The 27,629-nt window shown below is 45.5% G+C and overlaps 1 protein-coding gene across 1 annotated transcript; it reads left to right on the forward strand.

The window, feature by feature from the left end:
• Window positions 1–24,232: 24,232 nt before the first annotated feature.
• On the forward strand, window positions 24,233–27,398 carry LOC125512145 (protein RGF1 INDUCIBLE TRANSCRIPTION FACTOR 1-like). The gene is made up of 3 exons (XM_048677222.1): window positions 24,233–24,457; window positions 24,558–24,788; window positions 27,001–27,398. Exons 1-3 carry the CDS (start codon window positions 24,248–24,250, stop codon window positions 27,193–27,195), a joined length of 636 nt encoding a protein of 211 aa, XP_048533179.1. The 5' UTR covers window positions 24,233–24,247; the 3' UTR covers window positions 27,196–27,398.
• The last annotated feature ends 231 nt before the right edge of the window (window positions 27,399–27,629 follow it).

The following is a 27,629-nucleotide window of genomic DNA, read 5'->3' on the forward strand; positions in this document are numbered from 1 at the left end:
AGTTGTTTGAGCCCTGATGTGCCTACTCATTCATGCTTGTTTGTCATTCCTGCTACTGCTTAGAGTTGACTCAGGTCTGATTCATCGGGAATGAATTGGAACATGGTGAACATGTCTTACCGTGGAGAGCTAAGTGTGTGAACACGATTTGGTAAAGGTAGCGGTGAGAGGCCATGTAGGAGTACATGGTGGGTTGTCTCATTGCAGCCGTCCTTAGGAACTGAGTTCTGTGTCTGTGATCCATGAACAGCTACTACCACTCATTGGGATCCTTAATTGACCCTCTCGGCTTCTTAATCACCCTAGTACTCTGTCCAGGAGTTGAAACTAGTTTCTGGTGTTTGTAGGTTAAGTGTTGGCGGCCTTGCGTAGCGCTGACCCTAGGTGTGGGCTATGATGCGGTAGATACACCGTGGCACGGTGTACCGGGCGCCCGTTTGGTGTCTCGGGAACCCTGTTCACATCGTTCGGGGCCGTATGTGGAAACCTCGGCCGGACTCCCTGCGGATGGAACCTGGATAGGCGATAAACCTGGACTAGAGACTTGAGTGTTTAGGTAGGCCGTGGCCGACACCCTCGTTGGGCTTCCGCTTCAAGGTTGCCGAGTACATGTCGTGTAAACGACGGTAAGTGGTGGGAGCTTGTGTGAAGAAGTACACCCCTACAGGGTTTTCATTATCTATTCGAATAGCGGGATTCCTTGGATATGGAAACTTGGACCCCTTGCATAGTTCATAGACAAGTGAAAGTGGATACTCTAAAACTCGCAAGATAAGCGTGAGTGCTATGGATGGCCTTCTCGTAGGGAGATGGGAGCGGATCCATAGTGGTGTATTGAATGGTGAATATGTGGACTCGTGTGCGCCACCTCAAAAGAGTTGCTTGCAGTCGTAGTTCAGGTTAGCCACTAAGTCAAAGCTAGCTTGCTGTAGTTAAACTCCACCACCCCCCTTGTTGATACCGATGCATATGTAGCTAGTTCTGATGTAAGTCTTGCTGAGTACTTTTGTACTCACATTTGCTTAATTTATGTTTTGCAGAGAGACTTAAGTCTCACTAGTAGTTCCACGTGGACTTCGACGTTTAGCTTGATACCTCAGCTACGATCTTGTGCCCTCGGCAGGATCTGGTAGATAGTCAGGCTTCTTAGCCTTTTTTCATTTGTAGATGTCTGTACTCAGACATGTTAAGCTTCCGCATGTGCTTTGATTTGTATGATATGATTGTTGGGTCACGAGACCCATGTTTGTAATATCTCGCTCCTCGAAGCCTAATGAATAAATACTTGAGTTGTAGAGTTATGTTGTGATGCCATGTTGTATTTACACATATCGAGCATATTGTGTGTATGATTGAAATGCTTGGTATGCGTGGGATCCGACAATCTAGTTTTTTATCCTTGGCAGCCTCTATTATGGGGAAATGTAGTCTACTGCTTCCATGATCCATAGTAGTCCGCTACAGCCCGGTTCACCGGAGTCCTGTTAGCCTAGCACTACTGCTCAGGACACTTGACTGGCCGACATGTGTTTCACTTCGTTCCTGTGTCTGTCCCTTCAGGGAAATGTCACGCGGTGACATCAGGAGTCCTGCCTAGCCTGCTACAGCCCGGGTTCCCGGAGTCCTGTTAGCCCAGTGCTACAGCCCGGATTCACACGCTGCTGACCGACATTCTCGATGTGATTCATGTATGCCTGTCCCCATAGGTTAGTGCCGCTTAGGGTTCATGACTAGCCATGTCGGCCCAGGTTCTCTGTCATATGGATGCTAGAGACACTATCATATACGTGAGCCAAAAGGCACAAATGGTCCCGGGCCATGGTAAGGCGACACCCGTGGGAATACCGTGCGTGAGGCCGCAAAGTGATATGAGGTGTTACCGGCTAGATTGATGTGGCTTGGAATCGGGGTCCTGATAGGAGCCGGCTGGAGCACGAGCGGGCCGATCATGACGAGGTCCAGGATCGCCTCAGCCACTTGGTGAACCAAGTTGCCACGCACGTGTTGCGGCTGCGCAATGCCTGCCATCATGCCAGCGTGACGATGTCGGCCATCAGGCTAAACCCGTTCGACCACCCGGTCGACTTCAACGAAATGCGGCTTCCTGACCTAGTCTCCTTCTTCACCTATATCTCTGAGGAGCTGAGAGTCTTCGCGCGATGGTGGGGGCTAAGCTGGACAAGGAGGGGTTGCGGGCTGCCGTCACCGTTGCCGGGCGAATCCTTTCAGGGCTCCGTCACCGGAATCCATTCGTGCCATTGGACGCCATCTTTGATGAGCTGGCTCCCGTCGACCGGGAGCGGGCTCTGCGGGCGGTTGCACCCTGCATCACCAACGCCGTGCGCCTCGAGAAGCAGAGGGACTTGGGTGGTGTTTAGGCGCCCTCTGCATGGCATGTCCATGTCTCGGCGCAACATGACCATTGGATCAAACTCAGACGGTGCAGATCAGTCACTGTAGCACAAAGCGTGTGGGTGTTTTTGCTTGGATTCTCATCTCAATATAGTTGTTTCCTCTTCGTGTATTTGTTACATATAGGAGTAGTTGACATGCGCACAACATCATTTGTTATCGTCATATCTTACTACACTAGCAACAAGATTGTGTAGTACTGACGTATGAACCACTGCACATGCCTAATAGTAGGAGCACAGTGTATGTTCAAGTGGCTGCCGTGTTTCGCACTCCTCCAGCGTAAGAGTGGAAACGCTTGCTGTAATCATTTTTTCTTTTCAAAAACAGTGGACACGCTCTACCGTGCGGATCCTCCTCCAGCCATGCACTAAATTACTCACTTTCGCCGACGTGTGGGACAGCCAGCATCGGGGTCCACCAGCCATGCACTATATTACTCCGTAGTAGAGTGATGGTAGACTACCCCGATCGAAGCGCCACAGTAATGCCCAATGAGCTGTCAAATCACAAAACCCCCTCCTCTCCAGCAGTAAGTTGGACGGACGAAGAAACCATCATTTCACTCTTCTCTCTCAGCTTCCTCTCTACCCAACCCTCGCTTCTGCCTCATCTTGTTCCTCATTTCTTCAAGAAAACCCCGACCTGCTTCTGCCATTGTTCTTCTCTCCCAAAGAAGGAAAGGTGAGCACATCAATGGTGTTGATTCTGGCCAAGGCCCGGCCTTGCAACCCCGAGACTGATCCTATAACTCCCTCTCTTTTCTTCTTTTGGGTTTGTGATTATGGTTTCTTTTCTTTTATTTCTATTTGACAGTTTCTTGATGGACGCTGGAGCACCGGCCAAAGTGATGTCTATGGCTCCGGCCAAAACCGTCGAGGCTCATGGTACGAAGAAGCACAAGCACCCCGCCGAGACTACCGCAGACAAGCTCAAAGCCATCACCCTGTCCAAGCCCCCCTCTCCGGGATCCCTCATTAAGCAAGTCCAGGTAATATCTCTTCTTGACAATCTTTTTCTTGATCTTGATCGTGTTTTTTCATCTAACACGCAGTACTAGTACTAGTAATACAACTTTCTGGGTGATCTTGCATGTGATTTTTGTGTTCCAAATGAAGGTTCTAAATTCCTATTTTGACCAAAACATGCGAGAGGTTGACACTGATTTCTTATAGATTACTTTCAACTACTCCCTCTGTCCCCAATTTCTTGTCTTATATTTGTCTAGATACGGATGTATCTAATACTAAAATGTGACTTGATACATCTGTATCTAGACAAATCTAAGACAAGAATTTTGGGACGGAGGGGGTACTTTATGAACATCAATGCTACCTTTTAAGAAGGTATATTTGCCTCAGTAACTTGTGTTATGGATTTTGCATGTAATCCCTCTGCTCTCATGCCTTTGAAGACATGTTCCAGTGTCTTTGTTCACTCATTTCTGTGCGTATATGTAGTCATATATGGAGTATAATATCGAAAATCACCTTATATTTCTGAACGGAGGTAGTAATAAAATATGGTTTCTGTTTGAACTAGAACCATGTCCGCGGTGGAGATGAAGTTCTCAAAGTCATGTCATGTGAACTGGAAGACCTGATGATGAGTTCTACTGCTGAACTATCCAGCTGTTGTGTCCTTGTCGCCACGTGTCCTGAACTAGTGTTTTCCTGTAGCATTGTTGTCAGGCGTGTTCTCGAGGCTGTACTTGACCACAACAATTTCCTGGCCGTGCCTTCGATTACAAAGGGTGTGGTTCTTGTAAAGCTTCCCAACAAATCTGATGCGGCCTATCTTCATCATCATGTTTATGAGTGGAAAGACCACTTTGTTAGGTTCTCCAAGGTTGACAAGATGGTGATGGTGCGTGTAGACATCTCACACGAAGTCCATGGCCTAGTCACTTATGCGGGGTTCATCCCGTAGGTCGGTGGCAAGAAATAGTCTGCAGAGTTTAGTTAGTGCAACTTTGCTTGTCTGTAGTAAGTACTATTGTTCAGTACTTGATTTGTGTTTGTGAACCCTGTATTGTTTATTAGTACTACCGCTTTTGGTGTGTGGTCAGTCCTAAGAACGGTCTATGTTAATGTCTATCCACTCAATTCAGCCTGTATATTTTGAAGTATCCATATCATATCTTTTGTGAGGACGGTTTATCAATTATGGTTACACTCCAATATCTGTATGCATTGCAGGGTTTATCACACCCACCAGGATTTCCAGTCCCATGGATGTTCGGTCCATACGATTTGTCACGACCTTTGGACTGTCCTGCTTGTGGGAGTAGGCAGGGCCCCTGCATGCCACGCGTAGTTGGACGATCAATCTTCTGTTTAGTACTTCAACATAGTGATTTCCTGGTAAGGATTCACTCGTGTCACATCAAGTAAATCTTATTGATTTAATGTCATGTTTTCTTTCTTTTCCTGCAATTTTATGATGCAGGTTTCTCCATGTGACATTCATCATAGAATAAACCATTTGGTTTGCTCTACGATGGCTATTTTTGCAGGTTTCACTTCTTATGTCGTGTCAGTAACGAAGGCACTATCCATCACTTATATTACTGGAAAAAATTAGTTCAGTCTGTTGTCTGAGTACAAGCTGAATCCCTATGATGAAATGCAGTTTGGTTTAACAAAAATGCGACAATTAGTCCTTCTCGCGTTTAAAAGAAATGAAGAAAAAAACTGGATCACGGTCATGGATCCTAGTCAAGTTAGAAAGCTGATCATAGCAGAACAAACACGATCACCGCTGTCTCGCACAGATCGAGCACCCGCAGTTGCTCTAGCACTAACAGCGGCAGCAGCTCAGTCTGATCTACCGGAGCATCGGGCATCGACACCGGCAACAGCTCTACAAGGAGCACCATCTCCGGCAGCAGCAGTGGCTTCGGCACCTGCACCAACACTTGCACTTGCATCTGCTCCAGCCCGTGCAGTTGCACCGGCAACAGACTGGGTTGTAGTTCGCACTTCATATACCAAAGTCCTTACAAAAACCGACATGTCCACCTTCTTGGTAAGCATTGGCCGCCCAAGTGCTTCGTTCTTTTTTCTTTCCATGTTGTTTCACATGATTCACTGTGTTGATCTAACTGTTTGGGTATGTCTTCTTGTTTGCAAACAGAGAATTCCTAGAGCAATGAGGGAGTCGCTCAACAATCCGGGCGACCGCGGCCAAGTTTCTCTTACCATGCGCAGCCTTGGTGTGAATGAACCTGCTCAATATACCGTAAGTACAAAGGATGGTCGCATGATGATTGATGCTAAAGGATGGTCAAGGTTCAAATCTAAATCATATCTTGCGGTAGGGGATGATGTCAAAATCGAACTTTCTTGGCAAGGAGAGCTGGTCCAAATCAACTTTGAAATTAGCAGCACGCAACTGCCGAAATGATCTATCCTCCGAGAGATTTTGATGTAATAATCTGGCATGGTGAAACAAATGTCATGTGTGTATAAGTAGTACGACAGTATTATTTATCACATGGTATATCGTTGATAGAATTGCAACTCTGATTGCTGGTTAGGAACTGTCGTTCGATTTCATTCCAACAGCTGCCGTGCTTTATTCAATTTTGTGTATTCGCCTTGCGACAGCATCTAAAACTAGCGCTGTACCGATCGCTTGCAATATGAAAAGCGCTGAGGTAGAACACATGGGCCCCCAAAACATGCAGGGTCGGCCTGCGGCCCAAAGTCCAGAACCGTGAGCCTATCAGAGTATTATATTCTCAGCTGAACCCCCATAAAAAAGTTGAACCCCCATAATGCCCGTGCGTTGCAGAGGGAGTATATTTCTCGGCAAGGTGAGCCTGTGATATAAAAGATTTGTACATTTCTTTACGGAGGGAGTATCTCTCTGTCAAAAGATATATTTATGTGTAATTAGTTACTCCTGTCTTTCTACTTCCTTTCGCTGATATGTGGGGCAACCGGCAACGGGGTCCACGTGCCATATGCACAAATTAGAGTGCACAACTTCATGGTAGACACACCCCGGTCGTAGCGCCACAGTAATGCCCAATGAGCCGTCAAATCACAACCCCCCTTTCCATCTTTAGCAGTAAGCTGGAAGGACGAAGCAGCAATATTTCACTGGGCCTGAATCCCCTTCTACCTTGTCTGCCTGTTCAGAGAAAACCCCCTCTCGGCGATTGCATAGGGTTTTCTCATGGAGAACCAGGTACGAATTCTTCATCCATCCCCGATAAACCCAAGTCCCTTGGTCGCAGGTAATCCTAGGATGGCAGCCGCCGCCGTTGATGCATTTTTCTTCCTACTGAATCTAGTGTATTTCATTTGTAGTGCCCAAAGTGCGAGTACCATACAGGTTTCTGCGCCCTCGGTGAGACGCCACACTAGTTCCTTCTCATCCTAACACAGCATTTTGTAACGCGCACAGTATGTTCCTAGAATCCTCTTTTCTATCCGGGAGGGTGGGGTTTTTTTGAACATGCTGTGTTCTCATATTATTTTTCCTGCAGTGTATTATTTGCTCTGCAAGAACACATGTACTCAAGATGCTCGGCCTTGCCATAACTGAATACACTAGTTTAATGGTCACAGTGAAGACAAGCGATGGATATAAGTTCCGAGTTGGGTTCATGAACCAAGAAGATCGCTGCTTTTTTATGGCCGAACTTGGATAAACTTTCTCAAGTGTTACGGACTGAAAGTTGGTGCACGAATGTTGATGGAAATAGCAGAACCTGGTCTCATATTCACTGCGATCTTCCACCCCGACATCGTTCCAATTGTTCATCCATGTTAGTTTTGTATCTGGTTCTTGCTTGTTGCCTCGATTACTTCTTAATCCACCTATTCTGTCTAACTAATCACAATTTAACTTTAGAAGTAGCAACGAATCTCTCACGAAGATGCTACTTCTAACTAATATTTTCTTATAATTGGTGGCACGTGTAGGTTTTTTCAGAGTTAAGCAGTCTGCTCGTTTGTTACTCTGTAATAACTTGGCTGTTACTAATGGCACTGAAGTTGACTGGATCGACATCCACAAGTTCCTACACTTTATTGATCGTCTTGAGGTCCTTGTGGGGCGTTTCAATGGTGGAAGGCCACGTGGGATATGTGTGCCACTGCTGCACTCGTTGAAGAGGTCCAACTGTGTCGAGAAACTTATGGTACGAGCTATTTTCGGTTATATATGTTGTTCATAAACTATTGCTTATACACAGTTTTACAGCTGTGATCTTCTTGAAACAGGAACTACCGAGTTCTATTGTTCCTATACAGATGCCTGACCATGGTCGGGTCAGACTTGCGCTTGGTCACAACAGGATGTATATGTTGACCTACTCAATTCCCCTTGGAGGTGAAAAGATACTTATTCATGGGTGGTCTCAAATAATGAAGGCCCGTCCATCTTGGAGAATAGGACAGAAGATTATGTTCATGCTTTTCCATGGCTCTAAAGCGAATATCCTATTTATTGACCACGTTGTGAGATGAAGCAGCTTTCAGAAGGTTGTGGATGTGCGGGGTGGCGCCTGGGCCTTGTCCTGGGGCTTGGCGGCCTCACCCTTGGTTAACTATAGGCAAAGTAGCACTGTTCGAGGCGTGCTTTGTATGGTTGAACCTGTATAAGTACTCATACTGCTTTCAGCTTTGGTTGTTAAGTGCCCCTGCTGGTTTCAGTTAAGATTGTTAAGTAATCCTGGTGCTTTTACAGTCTGTCGTGTTTCTTCAGTCCTGTCTTCATCCAGCCGCCAAAACCAAACCAGCGCCGGCGGGGCCACCTGCTTCCGCCTCCCACGGCTGGCTGCGCCTGAGCGCACGCATCGCCGCCCCACCGTCTCCTAAATCGTTAACGCCGACGTCCTCCACGTGCTTTGGTGCACTCGCCGCGGCGCCGCCCTCTCGCATTGTCAACATGGTCAACAAACAACAGGAATCGGCAGAAGTATGTGGAGAGGATGACAGTAGGGGCCCACCACGTCAGCGTATGGAAAAATAAAATGCTTCCTCCTAGTGTTTTTCTGACATCTGGGACCCACGACATTGTGAGCGTATATAGTCAATAGACAAGAGAACAGCACAAGATCGGCTGACACCTAGGATGTAGCTACTCGAGCAGTATTTTTTGTTTAGTATTGTTGAGACGGAGCAGGGTTTGAACTGGGCTGTGGCCCGTCTAGCCCAGGCTTATATTTTATGTTCACCATGTGACCAGCCCAGCTATTTTTTCTTTGTGAAAATGAGCCCATTTTATTTTTTTTGAAGAATACCCAATCCATGCCTACTTATTTTTCTACGCCCTGATGGGCTGCAACTCTTTCAAGACGCCTCTAAATCTTGAAAGTAATATGAAATGGGTTGTAAATATAAAAACAGATGACAAATTGGCAATTACTCTATAATTTCTGAATTTTATCACATTTTCAGATTCCTATTTCACTGGGCATTAACCTAATTTAAATATATCTTCAAAGTACTTTAAATCTGACTGGACATTTCGGTATTAAAAATAGTTTGGAACCCACAGAAATATGTGAAATTGGCCCTAGCCAACCAAAAAAACGACTACAATAAATTGCATAAGAAGTTTCCATGAGCTATATATAAATTAGTATATATAGCCCTGGTGCGCTCGGCGCGGCGTGGTCAACATGGTCAAGGAACGGCTTCCATTGGAGTGGACTGTACGTGGAGAGGCTGACAGCTGGGTCCACGGCCGCAGCAAGGAAGTGCCTCCTTATTACATGCAAAATAATTATTCCTCCACCTGACAGCGGGGACCCACCGGACGGGCCACCAGTATTTTGTGAAAACAATTGTTTCCCCCTGACTGCTGGGACCCACCGGACGGGCCACCGTATTTCGTGAAAAAAATGTTCCCCCCACTGTCAGCTCGGACCCACCGGAAGTGCCTCCTTATTACGCACAAAAAAATGAATACTCCCCCGGCTAGCTGGGACCCACCTTGGTGGGAGGCTAACTTGTGGGCCTACTAAGTTGACGGGGACGAAGGGCTTTGTCAACTTAGTCAATATGAATGATTCTAGCTCCATTGACCGTACGATGTCCATCCAACGGCCGTAGTGCTTCTTCAACCTCTGGTCTTCTTGCTCCAGCCGCCCAAAGAAGCGCCGGTCGTGTCGCATGCTCCTGCCTCCCGTGGCCGGCTGTGCTGCTGCGGAGGCCTCACCGCCCCCTACTATTCCCACCGCTAGCCAGGCCCTGCGGCGACGGCAGCCTCACACCGCAGCCGAACCAGTGAACCCTCATACTCCTCTCCGCGCGCGCGGGGGCTTCCACTACCGCGTCTTCCCCAGCTCCCCGTCGTCCCCTTCCTAGGCCTCGCCGTCGTCCACCGCCCTGGTGTTCTCGGCGCGGCATGGTCAACGTGGTCAAGGAACGACTTCCATCAGACGTGGAGTGTACGTGGAGAGGCTGACAGTTGGGTCCACGGCGGCAGCAAGGAAGTGCCTCCTTATTACGCGGAAAATAATGATTCCTCCACCTGACAGCAGGGATCCACCGGACGGGCCACCGTATTTTGCAAAAAAAACGTTTCCCCCCTGACTGCTGGGACCCACCAGCTACACCTTCACACGCAAGGAAGTGCGTCCGGGCAAAAAAAATGATTCTCCCCACTGACTGCTGGGACCCACCAGCTACATCTTCGGACGCAAGGAAGTGCGTCCGGGCAAAAAAAACCAAAACGATTTGCCCCCCTGACTGCTGGGACCCACCAGCCCCCCGACTGCTGGGACCCACCAGCTACATCTTCGCACGCAAGGAAGTGTGTCCGGGCAAAAAAAAAGATTCGCCCCCTGACTGCTGGGACCCACCAGCTACATCTTTGCAGGCAAGGAAGTGCCTGACAGTCGGGACCCATGTGGTCGAAGCGTACGTAGCATTGACATTCTGGTCGTGAACGTGTACGTACATACTTGTCGATGTAGAGGCGTGCACATGTCGTAGTAGAGGCGCGCACGTGTGGTAGTAGAGGCGCGCACGTAGCATGTACACGTACGTACAGCGGCCGGGGTGCAAGAAAGAAAATACAGCCACATATGTGTACATACGGGCGGGGTCTCGAATGCCTACTCGCGCATACGTACGGTGAGGGCTCGTGTACATGGCTGGGACGGAACGGAGAAACAACGTCGTCGTCGTGTTCATGGGTCGGAACGGAATGCGTAGTCGTGTACATCGGGAGGGCTTGGACAGAAGTGGCGATGGAAACGAGGCCTGGCGTACCGCACAACGGAGGAAATGAACCTCCTACAGTCGAAATGGGGGTCCTGTTGATCGGGAGGGGTGTGGCGTACCGCAAAACGGAGGAAACAGACCTCCTACGGTTGAAACGGGGGTCTTGTTGATTGGGAGGGTGTGGCGTACCGCAAAACGGAGGAAAAGGACCTCCTACGGTCGAAACGGGGGTCCTGTTGATCGGGAGGGGTGTGGCGTACCGCAAAACGGAGGAAACGGACTTGTGTTGGAGCGCTACGGTCGAAACGGGGGTCCTGTTCATCGGGACTCCACGGGATACTGTTCATCTCCACCATCGACCCCCTCCAGCCTCCACGAGCTACTGTTCATCCACCGTCGACCTCCTCCAGCCTCCACGGGCTCCTGTTCATCCAGCCTCCACCGCGCGCTACTCCACCGGCTACTGTTCAACCACCCCTCCACCGTCTACTTTTCATCCAGCCCTCCACACCACGGGGTCCTGTTCAACCACCCCTCCACGGGCACCCCTCCACCGTCTACTGTTCATCCTGCCCTCCACACCACGGGGTCCTGTTCATCCACCCCTCCACGGGCATCCCTCCATCGTCTACTGTTCATCCAGCCCTCCACCACACCACGGGGTCCTGTTCATCCAGAGGCAACGCCACCACTCACTATTCATCCAACCCCCCCCCCCCCCCCCCCCGCAACGCTCACTGTTCATCCCATCGATCGGCTTCAGTTAGCAGCAGTAGCCAAGGAATCGCTCGATCGGGTTCAGTTAACAGCCATCAATCGATCGCTCGGGTTCAGTAACGCGTAGCCTGCAGTGCAATCGCTCGGGTTCAGTTAGAGCCCAACGCCTCGCTCGGGTTCAGTTAGATCCAACGCCTCGCACACACGCGCGTACGTGTACAAGAGAAACGCGCATTGCTCGGCCCCCGACCTCCCACCGTAACCAGGAACTCCCCGAAATTTTCCTCCCCTCGCTTCTACCACGGTTTTTTCCGTCATGGACGGCCTAAAGAATGTCATGCAGCTGCGTCTCCGGCCCGCCCAGGACGAAAAGCCCATTTTCTGTCATGATTTTTTGTCATAGAAGTAGGAGCCCACCACATCTATGATGATACCGGGTTTTGTCACAATTATCGTCATAGAAGTGTCATATGTATGACAGAAAAAAATTTGTTCGGCCCAAAATGTCACGGATGTGTCTTTTTTTGTAGTGAAGGAAATATAATAATAACCATTTTATTATTGCCTCTACGGCATATTTCCAACAATCCCCCACTTGCACTAGAGTCAATAATCTAGTTCACATTGTTATGTGATTAACACTCATAGTTCACATCGCCATGTGACTAACACCCGAAGAGTTTACTAGAGTCAATAATCTAGTTCACATTGCCATGTGATTAACACCCAAGAGTTTATTAGAGTCAATAATCTAGTTCACATCACCATGTTATTAACACTCGATGAGTTCTAGGGTTTGATCATGTTGTGCTTACGAGAGAAGTGTCAGTCAATGGGTCTGCAACATTCAGATCCGTGTGTTCTTCGCAAATCTCGATTTCATATTGTTGATGTTGCTACTATGCTCCACTTGGAGCTATTCCAAATGGTTTCTCCACTATACGTATCTGGTTTGCTACTCATAGTCATCCGGATAGGTGTTAAAGCTTGCATGGATGTAACCCTTTATGCTGAACTCTTTATCACCTCCATAACCGAGAAACATTTCCTTATTCCTAAGGACAATTTTGACCGTTGTCCAATGATCCACTCCTGGATCACTCTTCTACCCCCTTGCCAGACACGTAATTGTCATTAATGCATAACCCCCAAAATTGTCATTAATGCATAACCCCCAAAATTGGTGGTAGATTGGTAAGAGACATCATACACCATATCCAATAAGGTTCGATTACGATGTTCGGACACACCATCATGCTATGGTGTTCCAGGCGGCGTCAACTATGAAACGATTCCACCTTGTCTTTAGTGATTGCCAAACTCACAACTCAGATACTTTCCCTTTGATCAGATCGAAGGAACTTGATCTTCTTGTTATGATGATTCTCAACTTAACTCTGAAATTCCTTGAACTTTTCAAACATTTCAGACTTATGCTTCATTAAGTAAATATACCCATATCTACTCAATTCATCGGTGAAGGTGAGAAAATAACGATATCCACGGCGCGCGTCAACACTCATCGGACCGCACACATCAGCATGTATGATTTCCAACAAGTCACTTGCCCGTTCCATTGTTCCAAAGAATGGGGTTTTAGTCATCTTGCCAAAGAGGCATGGTTCGCATGTGTCAAGTGATTCAAAATCAAGTGACTTCAAAAGTCCATTAGCATGGAGGTTCTTTCATGCGCTTTACACCAATATGACCTAAGCGACAGTGCCACATGAAAGTGGTACTATCATTATCAACTCTACACCTTTTGGCATCAATGTTATGAACAAGTGTATAACTACGACCGGGATTCCATAAACCATTCACATTGGGTGCATGACCAAAGAAGGTATTATTCATGTAATCAGAATAACCATTATTATCTGACTTAAATGAATAACCGTATTGCTATAAACATGATCTAATCATGTTCATGCTCAACGCAGACACCAATGCAAACAAAATTTATCTAGGTTCAACACTAATCCCGAAGGTAGAGGGAGCGTGCGATGGTGATCACATCAACCTTGGAAACACTTCCAACACACATCGTCACCTCGCCCTTAGCTAGTCTCCGTTAATTCCGTAGCTTTTGTTTCGAGTTACCAATATTAGCAACTGAACCGGTATCTAATACCCAGGTGCTACTAGGAGTACTAGTAAGGTACACATCAATAACACACATATATCAAATATACTTTTGTTGAAGTCGACAACCTTCTTATCTACCAAGTATTTGAGGCAGCTCCGCTACCAGTGACCGTTCCCCTAATAGAAGCACTTTGTCTCAGGTTTGGGTTCTTGGGTTTCTTCATTGGAGCGGCAACTGGCTTGCCATTCAAGAAGTTTCCCTTCTTGCCCTTGCCCTTCTTTGAAACCAGTGCTCTTGTCAACCATCAACACTTGATGCTCCTTCTTGATTTCTACCTTTATGGCCTTAAGCACCACGAACAACTCCGGGATTATCTTCCCTTGCATGTTATAGTTCATCATGAAACTCTAGTAGCTTGGCGATAGCGACAGGAGAACTTTTGTCAATCACTCTCTTATCTGGAAGATTAACTCCCACTTGATTTAAGTGATTGAAGTACCCAGACATGCTGAGCACATGCTCACTGGCTGGGCTATTCTCCTCCATCTTGTAGGCAAAGGTCTTGTCAGAGGTCTCAACCTCTCAACACAGGCATGAGCCTAAAATACCAATTTCAGCTCTTCGAACATGTCATATGTTCTATGGCGTTCAAAACGCTTTTGGAGCCCCGACTCTAAGCCGTTAAGCATGGCGCACTAAACTATCAGGTAGTCATTAGAACGTGTCTACCAGATGTTCACAACATCCACAGATGATGCCATAGGGGTTGGCACACCGAGTGGTGCATCAAGGACAGAAGCCTTATGTGTAGCAGTGAGGACAATCCTCAGACTACGGCCCTAGTTCGAACAATTTCTTACAATACCTTTCAACTTACTCTTTCTCTAGGAACGTATTAAAACAAAGAGCTCAAGCGCGAGCTATTAATCCACAACATAATTTGCAAAGACAATTTAGACTATGTACATGATAATTAAGTTCATCTAATCAAATTATTCAATGAACTCCCACTCAGATAGACATCCTTCTAGTAATCTAAGTGATACATGATCCGAATCGACTAGGCCGTGTCCGATCATCACATGGGGCGGCCTAGTAATCAACGGTGAACATCTCCATGTTGATCGTATCTACTATACGACTCATGTTTGACCTTTTGGTCTCTCGTGTTCCGAGGCCATGTCTGTACATGCTAAGCTCGTCAAGTCAGCCTAAGTGTTTTGCATGTGTAAATCTGGCTTACACCCGTTGTATTAGAACGTTAGAATCTATCACACCCGATCATCACGTGGTGCTTTGAAACAACGAACCTTCGCAATGGTGCACAGTTAGGGGGAACACTTCCTTGAAATTTTGGTGAGGGGTCATCTTATTTATGCTATCGTCATTCTAAGCAAATAAGATGTAAACATGACAATCATCACATGCAAATCATAAAGTAACATGATATGGTCAATATCATCTTGCGCCTTTGATCTCCATCTTCGAGGTGCGGCATGAACACCATCGTCACCGACAAGACACCATGACCTCCATCATCGTGTCTTCATGAAGTTGCCTCGCCAACTATTACTTCTACTACTATGGCTAACGGTTAGCAATAAAGTAAAGTAATTACATGGTGTTTTCATTGACACGCAGGTCATAAATAAATTAAGACAACTCCTAAATAAATTACTTGATCCAGCAAGGGGAGAGGGGAAGTTGAGGGAGAACTCCGACAGCACGACGGCGTGGTGGTGATGGAGCTCGTGGTTGTCCGGCAGGGCTTCGCCAAGCGCTACAGAGGAGGATGAGGTGTAGGAGAGGGGGAGGGGCTGTGTCAGGGGAAGGGTGCGGCTGTCCTCTCTCTCTCCCTCACTATATATAGGGAAAAGGGGGGAGGAGGAGGTGCCCTAGGGTTTCCCTAGGGTAGGGGCGGCGGCCACAGGGGAAACCCTAGATGGGTTTGGGTACCCCCACCCCTAGGAAACTTGCCCCCCAAGCTGGGAGGGGTGGCTGCCCTAGGGGAGGCGCCCCCACCTCTCCAGGTTACGTGGGATGGGGTGGGAGGGGCGCTCAGCCCCTTAGTGGGCTGATGTGCCCCCTCCCCTTGGCCCATAAGGCCCCCCAACGCTTGCCGGGGCCTCCGAAACCCCTTTCGGACACGCTGGTCGTCACCCGGTACCCCCAGAACAATTCCGGACTCCAATACCCTTCGTCCAATATATGGATCTTCACCCCCGGACCATTACAGAACTCCTCGTCACGTCCGAGATCTCATCCGGGACTCCGAACAACCTTCGGTAACCACATACTATTTCCCATAACAACTCTAGCGTCACCGAACCTTAAGTGTGTAGACCCTACGGGTTCGGTAACCATGCAGACATGACCGAGACATCTCTTCGCCAATAACCAATTGCGGGATCTGGATACCCATATTGTCTCCCACATGTTCAATGATGATCTCATCAGATGAACCACGATGTCGGGGATTTAATCAATCCCGTATACAATTCCCTTTGTCTATCGGTATGTTACTTGCCCGAGATTCGATCGTCGGTATCCCCATACCTCGTTCAATCTCATTACCGGCAAGTCTCTTTACTCGTTCCGTAACGCATGATCCCATGGCTAACTCCTTAGTCACATTGAGCTCATTATGATGATGCATTACCGAGTGGGCCCAGAGATACCTCTCCGTCATACGGAGTGACAAATCCCAGTCTCGATTCGTGCCAACCCAACAGACACTTTCGGAGACACCTGTAGTGCACCTTTATAGCCACATAGTTACGTTGTGACGTTTGGTACACCCAAAGCATTCCTACGGTATCCGGGAGTTGCACATTCTCATGGTCTATGGAAATGATACTTGACATTAGAAAAGCTCTAGCAAACGAACTACACAATCTTGTGCTATGCTTAGGATTGGGTCTTGTCCATCACATCATTCTCCTAATGATGTGATCCCGTTATCAATGACATCCAATGTCCATGGTCAGGAGACCATAACCATCTATTGATCAATGAGCTAGTCAACTAGAGGCCTACTAGGGACATGTTGTGGTCCATGTATTCACACATGTATTATGGTTTCTGGTTAATACAATTATAGCATGAACAATAAAAAATTATCATGAACAAGGAAATATAATAATAACCATTTTATTATTGCCTCTGGGGCATATTTCCAACAGGCCCCACCCGCAAGTCAAAACCACCATTAACCAGTGCCGCGTCAGCTGCAAGTTGACACAAACCACCCAGGGCGGTCTTTTGTCCGGTATGGGTTTGTCTACGGGGTGAAACAAGCAGAAAAATAAACCAGGGGGTAATGTGAACCATCAAATTTGTTCAGGGTAGTAAAATGGACTTTTTTCTTCCAAAAACCACCAGTGGGGTTGAATTGTCCCAAGATGTGATAGTTGATATGACAAAGTGAACTAAAAAAGTTGTGGAGAAAATGAATTTAAATGATGATGGGAATTCCAAAGGAGATCTCTTGTTCTGGCACATGCAGCTTTTGGTTGGTTATGAGTGATGTCAACATGGTGTGTACCATAAGTTGCATGAATAAAGGTTCATTGTCTAGACATGGTTTTGCTTTTTTGGTGTATATGGCATAGGGTGATATCTCGGTCTATTGGATGTAGAAAAAAATTATTCTACAACATGCTCACGTGCCACTCTTATAATAAACAATGGAAAATAAGCATCCAAAGAAGAGATTTTTAATTGTGGAGCACGAGCGTCTTGGAGGACATTCCCACCAAATACTCGTTAAGAGAGGAAACATGAAACAGCTTGCAAGCTATAATCCTGGAATGCTGAGGGTGGCGGTTGTGATGGGAATCATGGAGTGCGCCACAGAGTTGATGGTGGTTGAGATGACTGGGCTGCCGATGTGGCTCAGGAAGGGTGCGACAAAATTCACATCGAGACCCGACGAGAATGACGCCACAGTCATGCTACAAAACAAGGTTGCGTCGGCGGAGGGGATGTTTGTGGAGTCCAAGGCCCTAGTTGCATCCTTCCGCACTTTTTGCTTGACTCTCCCACTCCCGTCCCAACCCAATTCACTTTATACCCTAGAGATAGGCAAACTGAAAAATTGTTAATCCTCCATACCCATTTGAGGAATATTTCATCAATGAAGGATCCAACTATACCTGGATCCAATAATGTTTAACTACTATGTAATAATTAATTGATGTCTACATATATCCTGGATTGAATAGTAGTGTTGGATAAAAAATCCCTTATGGTGTTTTTGTCATAAACACTTATATGAAAAGGCAGAGCAGGACTTCGAGATGATCAACGCAGCGATGCTACATGAAGATCTCGCCACCAAGGCCAATCTCGCAACAAGACGCATAGGTGAGGCTACAGTGGCACCCGCTTACGCCGACACCATGGTGTTCTAGGAGAACATCGCCATTCAAGCATTCATCAAAGCCAAGTGAGCCAATGATGTCGGGAGGGTTGCTTATGTGACAAAAACTACGGGAGAGGGAGCACCCTTTCATGAGCAGAACGGATACTTGGTGTTAGAGATTGGTCCCACGACGCTGAGGCACCCAACTCTAGCGAGCTCTGGCCCTACTATCGCTTGTTTGGGATCTGGTGAACATGCATATATTTAGATATATGTTTATCGGAAGATGAAAGTTTAATGAGCTCATAGTTCATGCAGAGATATTCACTAATATATGCATGATTGGTGGGTTGATGATGATTTTGGCCCCTCTTCAATAGAGGGGCCATAGTATTTGACCGGGCTTTAGATAGGGGTGCCAGGAAAAATGCGTAGACTGGCTCATGCATCCGCTGTGTCACCTGGGTATGAAGATGAATGTCGCTTTGCTGTTCCGCGATGGATTTTGGTCTCCTTCAGAGGTGAGCCATGTTTATGTCAGGATACATGTCGATGTCTAGCCGTCTCATCTCATCTATGGTGAAGCTCAAGGTACCAATGACAAACTTCTGTATGGAGCGTACAAGCCTGATTGAGACCCTATTTGGATATGATATCCGGTTGGCACAACCTATGCCTGGTGCACTAATTTTGGTACAATACTTATGCCTTTTCTCTCTTATTTCACAAGATTTACATGAAGAGAGAGAATGCTGGCAGCTGGAATTCTGGTGATCATCGGGTGCCCGTCTTCTTCTATATGGAGGGTTTTGACCTAGAAAAAATAAGAAGGGAGATTTTAGGACGAAGAGCCGCCGTCTCGAGGCGGAACCTGGGTAATAGCAATCTAGGGCTCTGGTGGAGCTATTTTGCCGGGGAAACATCCCTCCCGAAGGGGGAAATCGAAGTCATCATCATCACCAATGATCCTCTCATCGAGGGAGGGTCAATCTTCATCAACATCTTCACCAGCACCATCTCCTCTCAAATTAACCGTAGTTCATCTCTTGTATTCAATCTTTGTCCCAAAACCTCAGATTGGTACCTGTCGGTTGCTATTATTGTTCATTACTCCTTGTAGTTGATGCTAGTTGGTTTATTTGCAGGAACAAACACACCAAATAGTGAGCGTGAACGGATGCTATAAGCATGATATAGTTCTCACGTGTGAGAATGGAGGTGAGAACATTTTGACATGCCTCATTCGATAAGGGTTTTCAAGAACCCGCGACCATGTATATTTTCAAGCCACTAGGATAGTGGCACAAACTTCGAGCCTTCCACAAATAGTCATGGATTGGGCCTGTGGGCGGCTAGGACCCGTGCTGGGCCCATACGAGATAGCATGTGTCATGCATGAGGTCATCATCTTTTGACCATTTAATTTGACGTCCAATTTTGGTACTGATTTAATTGCCTTGCCTGATTCATTTAACCTTACACATTTTTTGGTACTAATTAATGGCCCGCTAGTTGGAATTGCCAGTGTCATATTAAAAATCTACCATTTTTAGAAGCAAACACACAATAACACCATTTTTTATTTTTTTAATAGTTTCCAACTTTCCCTTATACTAATAAATGTGTGCGTGTAATGCACATTCATATTGGGTAGAATATAATTTTTGTGAGATATTTGGTAAAATATTAATTGTACGATGATATTAGGTAATATATTAATTGCATGATAATTATGTGATTATCACTTATATTGATATTTTGTATAATATTGATTGCATGCTAAACATATTGAGCACTAGACATTGAAGCAATTTAGGTCGTTGGATTGAAAATAAACTGATGGCTAAGATTAGTTGGATTCCCTTTGGGTCTTTTTTTATGATATAGATAATATACTAGTGTAACCAACGTTTTTTGTCTCACGGGCTAGGTCAGGTTCGGGTTGGGCTTTCAAACTCCCGACCTAAATGTCAAGCCTAAGCCCAGCCCATTATGAAACATCAGAATAATGATGTCTCCTATCAAAACATATTAATTGCCTAGAAAATAAAAACATATTTATTTATTTATTTTTAAATAAAAACTACACTATAATGGTTATATTTTAGAAAAGGAAATTCTAATGCGAAGACGTTCGTGCAGATGCGTCAACACGTGATGTTGCCATTGTCGTATGATCAACTGTGGAGGTCGTGTGTGTGCAGCATGCCAACTAGCGTGAATCTAGTTAGCGGGGGGAAGGGAAATTTGTGGACTCGCCACTCACTATTGTTTCCCCGGAGCGGGTATAACATCCATTCCTCGCACCCATAACTCTTCTCCTGGCCCTTGCCCCAACCTCTGTTGCCTCTAGATCGCACCGCGGAAGCACACCACTGACACGGTTTCAGCAAGGAATCAAGACCGAGTAACCGCCCCAATCCTCGTTGCATATGGATCCATCATCTCCGATAGAGCATCAAGCATGTGTGGCCACCCAATTCAGCCTAGCCTCCCGCTATGGCTGCACGCAATCAAAGTCGTCTTTGATAGGAGATCAAGCCCATGCAATGATGCGTTCATCAAGGTCGAGGTATGAGTTGTGATACTCCATTTTTCATGTGATTTGAGGTATGGAGGGGGCGCATGGCGCATTCTTGATTTATGGGGCAAAAAGAGGAGGTGAGGTTTGGGTGGGGAGGCTAGGCCTACAAAGATTAGATGATTTTGGCAGAGGTTACGGTGTTGTGGGATGTTGAATCTTTGATGGGTATGTTCAGTGCGCATATTGATAGATCCATAACAAGGGGTGAATTTCAGTTTGTCTAGTTGCACATTTTTCAATTTTGGAGTTGATGGAGAGACGAAGGTGGTGGGAAGTTGATGCACCTAAATGTCACACACAAACACCTAAACAATATGCAACTGGTTTAATTGCATGTCAGGATGGTCGTTTTTACATGACATGAATCACTTGTGATGTTCTTTTTGTTAGCAAGCCACATGTTTCATCATTTTATGTCTATTGTATATGGCAGCATAGTACATGCGTGGATATTAGATGCACTAGATTTTGTTGATTTTTACATTCTATAGGGGACACCTTTCACACCTTGAGGTGGCTTGATTTGGTGACTTTATGTGACAGACTTTGGCCATCTATAATGATAGATTGTTACCAGCCGCCAACGTGTTGTTCTTTTACCACTTTTGCTGCCATAGATGATAATGTGGCCACCATGATCTTTATAATCAAATGCCATGTTGTTTATTATGTAGTTGCCATTACTCTTTCAATTTTACCACATATGCTTATAGGTTGTCCTTGATGTTTCTGGAATTATAAAAATGTGTATACCAACTTGCCAGGATGACAAGCTTTTATACTATATATTATGTTTTTATCTCAACAATTTGCCACATTGAACTTTTTGCTCATGGTTTCCTTGTTTTTATTTTTCATGTAGGGCTTATGGCAAAGAAACAGAACACAAACTCCACATCCACATCCCCTAGTATTTGTAAATTGGAAACCTGATAAAAAGTTAGTTTCTTTCCTCACCCTTATTTATTGCTACGACACTAGATACTTGCCCAATTACGCGGCCCGTTCCACGCTTCCACGCTCTCTAATGTGTTCATTTGGGTCCATGTATAGCAGACTATCGCAGTGTGGTGTTGTAGCACGCACATTCTTGCGCTAGTGGAGTATTTAAAAATGATTTTTAGGTATTTTATGCTTTTATCAGGCTTCCAACCGGCTCAGAATCTTGTTGCCTTGTGCTCTGAGAAACTAGAGCCCAAACCTGACCTAATTGTTGGGTTTTCAAGTTCGGTGCAACAATTGTAAGAATGAGAATGGCACTACTCTCTTCATATCTCCGGATATTTCACATCAGAATCTTCAATCATACTTCTATCTCGAGTAGCAAAATAAGGACACCCAACCCTGGATGTTTTGATCGACCTGTGGCCCAAGCGGCGCCCTTTCTGGACAAAGTCCTCAACCTATCCGTGTCTAGGTTGGAGACATATGCTTGTAGAACATCTAACATGTGCAACTGATCCAGGTTGGGCGAAAGTTTTATGAACTAAGGATTCTTCCCTAAGGTATTATGTAACCTTTACATGATATAACATTTGCCAAAGCCATAGTACCCGAGGACGAACCTAAAACTTATCCGTGATTGGGGTTGGATCTTCCTATCTAACCTACTCGATAGTGCGGTGTTTACATATCATTGCTTTTTTCAACCTTCCTCAAAACGTTAGAGTAGAATTTGGGGCCAAGACCTTAGGCTAGATCCCAAACCACCAAGGGTGTGGGTCCACCCATGATCCCCACCAATGTATGCAATAGGTACTATGTTACTTCACTCACATCTTTTCCAACCTCATCTTACTCTACTTTTTTGTTTTGTTATGATTTATGAATTTTTGAAATTACAACTGGTAACTATTACAAAACCTAATATAGTATATATATATATATAGCAAAGGTACTATATACTGGACATAACTAGTCAATTTAAACACGGTAGCCCACCAATCGTAGGCAATGTCATGCATTGCAACGTTAACCATATTTTGCACCATCATATAGTGTCAGAATTTGCAGTAACCCTAGCATATCTCCTCCCCTTTGTGTTGCCACCCTCATCCCACCCATTTCCTCATTTGGGGAAACCCTAGCATATCGCATTGCCTTCGTGCCACCAGCCTTATCCCACTCATTGCTACATCAAGCGATGTTTATAAAATGTCACATTAACTAATCAATGTTACATATGAAACACAATAACTATACAAGTTGAAAGGGGGTTTATGTTTTTCTGCTGCCATTAGATACACTCATCGTTCCTCCTAGCCCACCCATGCTTTATCTCTGCACTTTGACTCATCTCCTTGCCTCCATGTCACTCTGCTTCCTATGCGTACCCACCTAGCACTATGTCTATCACAAGGGACACCTCCCTAGCGGTCTATGTTGCTATTGTCCTTTTATGTCAACGAACTTTCATTGAACAAACCTATGAATGGGAACGATGTTCTATTCACCTAAACATTGATCCACCACCAACTCTTTCCAATCAAATATTTTCCTTCTAGACCCACCACTGTGCCATGATTGCTCACCACTGTGCCATGATTGCTCACCACTGTAACAATATATCTCATACGCCTACATGCCCATCCACATCCTCCATGATGATAGACGCCTTGCTTTGTTGTTCCCGCGTTCTCCTACATTGACCATTGATGTTGGAAATTATGACCTAAATTGTAAACCTTGTAAAAGAATCATTGAAGGGTCTATGATCACGGTACCGAAAACAACAGTTGTCTCTCAATTTTACATATGGTGAGTATTCAGGAATTTGATTTTGTTTCTCTTTCTGAACTAGGCAATAGAGATCTTTTACAAGACATCAAAATAGTAAGGACTGCTTATTTTTCACATCCAAAGGTTCAAATCAATCAATAGTTCAATACCAATTCCTGTTGTAGGTAGTATTTGTCTCCTTGAGGGAAATTTTTTGCATAGGCTAAACAGGTGCTCAAAATTTGGAGTGAAATATTTTTCTTTTGTAGAGCTCTTTGAATATTTTTTCCTATATGCAATCTTGCAAACACATACAAAGTTTGAGCGTATTTGATTCAGGAAATTTCAGTTTTTTTATTTTTTTTTATTTTTAATATATTGGTCATTAGGGTGTAGGACACCCATGAGGTAAAAAATGAAAATTGTGAAAGAATAAATAATTGCCTTGTTACATAAATGGAATAGTCGTGCGAAAAATGAATCATGTGAAAAATATACGTCTTCACTAGTCTTGTTTTCGTCTTCACTAGTCTTATTTCCGTGTTTTAGCTCCTGGAAAGAAACATGCACGAGGATGTCATGTTTCGAACAGGCATGAAACACTCGCTCCCTTCTCCCTTCAACAAAACTGCACGAAACAAGACTAGTGAAGATGGAAACAAGACTAGTGTAGACGTATATTTTTTCACATGATTCATTTTTCACATATATATTCGATTTTTTAAGTAGCCAGTTATATATATTTTTCACATGATTCATTTTTTAGCACACATGTCCAAATAGCTAGGCAAAAACGAAAATAAGAGTAGTGAAGACTGTGGACGTACTCCTCCTGAATCTGCAGCCATCCGTGGAAAGAAACACTTGAAACCCTCTCTCTCCGTGCTTTTCTTTCCTTTTGAACCCCTCCCCTTTCCTCCCAACTACTATATATATCAAGCGAATACCGTCGCGTTCCATTTCACAGATCTAAAATCGCTCCCAGCGGAGCGACGTCCTTCCAGGTAGAACAGATGTCGATCGCTCGTTTTATACATGCCAACGATCCTAGCTTCCTAGATCTCGTAGCGCTCATATACGTTTTATACATGCCAACGAGCCTAGCTTCCTAGATCTCGTAGCGCTCATATAGTTTTGCTTGTGTCTGATGCGTATAGAAACAGAGAGCAACGTCGTCGTCAATGGGAATGCTGTTCGGCCAGCAGGCAGGGCGGCGCACCCCGGTGTGGCTGGGGCCGCTGCTCGGCGCGGAGTTCTTCAAGCGGTGCGCCGATCACCCCTATCTGGTCAAGAACGAGTGCAACCATTACTGCCTCGACTGCGCGGGCGAGGACGACGCCGTCTGCTGCACCCTGTGCGTCTCCGGCCACCGCAACCACCACGTCGTCCAGGTACGTAATTAACGCGTATAAGCTAGAGGATACTCACGTCTCAGGCAATCGCTAACAACGGCGGCGGCGGCGGCCGCGCTGTGGATGGATGCAATTGCAGATACGGAAGTCGTCGTACCGCGAAGTGATCCGGGTGGCGGAGCTGAAGGCGGTGGCTGACATCTCCCTGGTGCAGACGTACGTCATCAACTACGACAGGGTGGTGTTTCTGAACCGGCGGCCGCAGGCGCCGCAGCACGGCGTCAAGTGCGTCGGCCCTGCCGGGGCGTGCCGGGAGTGCGGCCGGGGACTCGTGGACGCCAACTTCCGTTTCTGCTCACTGAGCTGCAAGGTACATGCATGCACGCGTCCTCTCATAATTGCCTTCCATGTTTGTATGTTCGCTGTGAGGGCACCACGTGGCTAAATACTGGAGTATCAATTAATTGAAATCGATCTTTGAATTGGACGGACAAGATCCGACGTTAGAAGGCGTAGTATAACTTTTTGTGAAACGTTCGCCTATCATTTTTGGAAAAAGAATACTAGTGGATACGGCCAGGATGCGGATCTGATTGACAGCTTTGACGTACGCCGCCCAGCTCACGCTGGGCTCGCACGCTGCAGCCTCCAGGTTCCCACGTTACCACGTATTAGCTCGCACGCGATCTAGCCTGCGATCCGATCTGGTCCCGAGCACGACGGCCATGGCGCATGACCCATATCTCGATCAACATGCCCTTGTCAACGGCCGGAGAGAGGCCAACGTCACCATGTCACCATGTCAGCGCCGGCGCCGACCGCCACCGCCACGTCGTTCCACAGCCGCAGCACAGTGTCCGCCTCGGCGGCGTCATACCCTGTACATCCCTAGCTTCACGTCCACCGCGCGGCTAATGGTCTCATTAGGCCAGTGCTCCGGCACCCAGTCCGCGAGCACCAAGAGGTCAACCTGGCCAAAGACTTCCTCGTCCATGGGCCAGCCTCCAGGAGGAATGGCGCCGACAGAGGTCAGGTCGGAGAGGGCCGTCACGTGGCAGGAGTGCATCAACTCTAGCGCTAGGTCCATGGTGCTAACCATGGGCGTGCTTTGTGGATCGGCGCCATGGTCGTAAAATATCGCGAGGCCAAGTCGCCAAGTCATTAGCATTGAAACATCACTTGTCTTGTCAAGCCTCCTCATCATGGATGTGAGTGATGAGGTGCATCGGTGTAGATGTTTGTTGGTTTCAATGGATAATGTTTGAAAAGAAAAAGTAAAATGTGAAACGAATTGTGATACCACGAGTAATATATCAGTACCAAATCTTTTCTACTACTTAAAAAGAACGTAAGGTTCCCATTTCACCTTTCTTTCGTCTAACCTTTCATATATACGTCCCACTCTTTCCTTATCCTCTTTAATTTTTTCCTCCCATATTTGATTTTTCTCTCATCCATTCAATTGTCTCATGTTTATTGTCTTACCAAAATAAACACATATTTTGTTGGCAAGTCATTAAATTCTTACCAAATAAGTGTTTAACAATAAAATGGCAAATAAATCATGGCAATTGCATACAAAGATTTGGTAAGATTTTAGCGTATCAATATAATAATATACGTGGATTCTCAAAAACAATAATACAATAATATACGTGCAGTCAAGGGCTAATCTACTAAAATGTTTATATTCCCGTTGCAACGCACATGCAATTGTCTAGTTAAATTTTAAATGGATAATGTTTCAATGGATATCTGTTTTTCTTCATATTTCCGTGGATGCAGAGCCATATATCAGTACCAAATTAAATTTTAAAAGTCTCAACTTATTTTTTTCCGTGATATATATCCATAAAAAATTAATTCCTGGTGGGTTACGATGGTTGCTGCGGTACCCAAAGACATCAAGCCTCGGCGAAGCGGTACAACGCTATATATGATCTGAAATATTTGAAACGAGCGTAACTGGCGCATTTTCAACTGCACCAAGCTAATCCACCTTGAGGTGCCCGCCCTGGCATTCGAGGATATCAAGCAGTGGCAGCTGACATGGCCGGGCTCATGCCACGGTGGGGGTTAGCTAGTTTTCTGCGACATTTTAGCTTACAGTCGGGATTGCCAGCGTGTTCTCTTTAAAAATTCGTCAACTTTGTACATATTACTTCATTCTTTTCTATGTGAAAAGGCAGTGCTTCTATCGGTTCCTCCACAAAAAAGAAGAAGAAAACAATTTCTTTCATACTTTTCTTTTATAAAAATAACAATTGTTCAAGTATGGATAGACATCCACCCAAGTGATAAAACCCATTATATTCCTGGAGTAGTTTAGTTTTGTCTTATTTGCTTTAAACTGCTAGAAACCCATGTATCGCTTGTTATGACACCATGTATATCCACAGAAAAAACACCTTTTTCATTACTTTTATTTATTAATATGCATATTCAGTATCGCGGGTGGACATTCTCCAATGTGATAAAATGCAGTATATTCTTGGAGTAGTTTATGTTATGTCAAATTTGCATGCACTAGCTAGCTAGTCTGTATACTTTACTGATGCAAATTTATGTTTTCTTAATGTCAGCTTGATGGAATGGTGTCAAATCCCAATTTGACATTCATGATTGATCCGAGGCGCAACCGGGGAAATTCAGGCTCAAACACAGAAGATGAAGGCGAGGCCGATGATCTGCAGGGGCCTAGCGACCCTCCGTCGGGATGGATCAGCTACCGCCGCCGGCACCGGAAGGGTGTCCCTGAACGGGCACCCTTCTATTGATCTTGGTTGTTTTTGGTCAGTTGTCACCAATTTTGACAATGTTTTCATTTCTGCGTCATTTCAAGAACAACAACGTTTTTCATTACAGAAGTGTTGATCTTTTCCCTCTCATGGTCTAGAGATGGGAAAAGACTGATATTTCCATTGGTTCAATAATGGTGAGGTAGCTGCCTCAAAGATACATTATGCAAGTTGTATGCCAGTGTCTCGTACTTATTTGTAGTATGGCTCTATTGCCATTGTCTTGGTATTTTTATTTTATAATGGATCCAATGATATCGTGTTGATATTTTATTTAAGATAAAATTAATTTTGCACTTAAACTGTTGTTTTAGTTTCTTGTTCAAAGAAAAATTGAGCTTAGTTTACCGAGTCAGAATTGTCCTGCAGTGCAGCTCCCCTCCCCACGTCCACCATCCAATTTGTATGAATAA

This window comes from Triticum urartu, chromosome 6 (genome assembly GCF_003073215.2).
Source record: "Triticum urartu cultivar G1812 chromosome 6, Tu2.1, whole genome shotgun sequence".
Taxonomy (NCBI): Eukaryota; Viridiplantae; Streptophyta; class Magnoliopsida; order Poales; family Poaceae; genus Triticum; species Triticum urartu.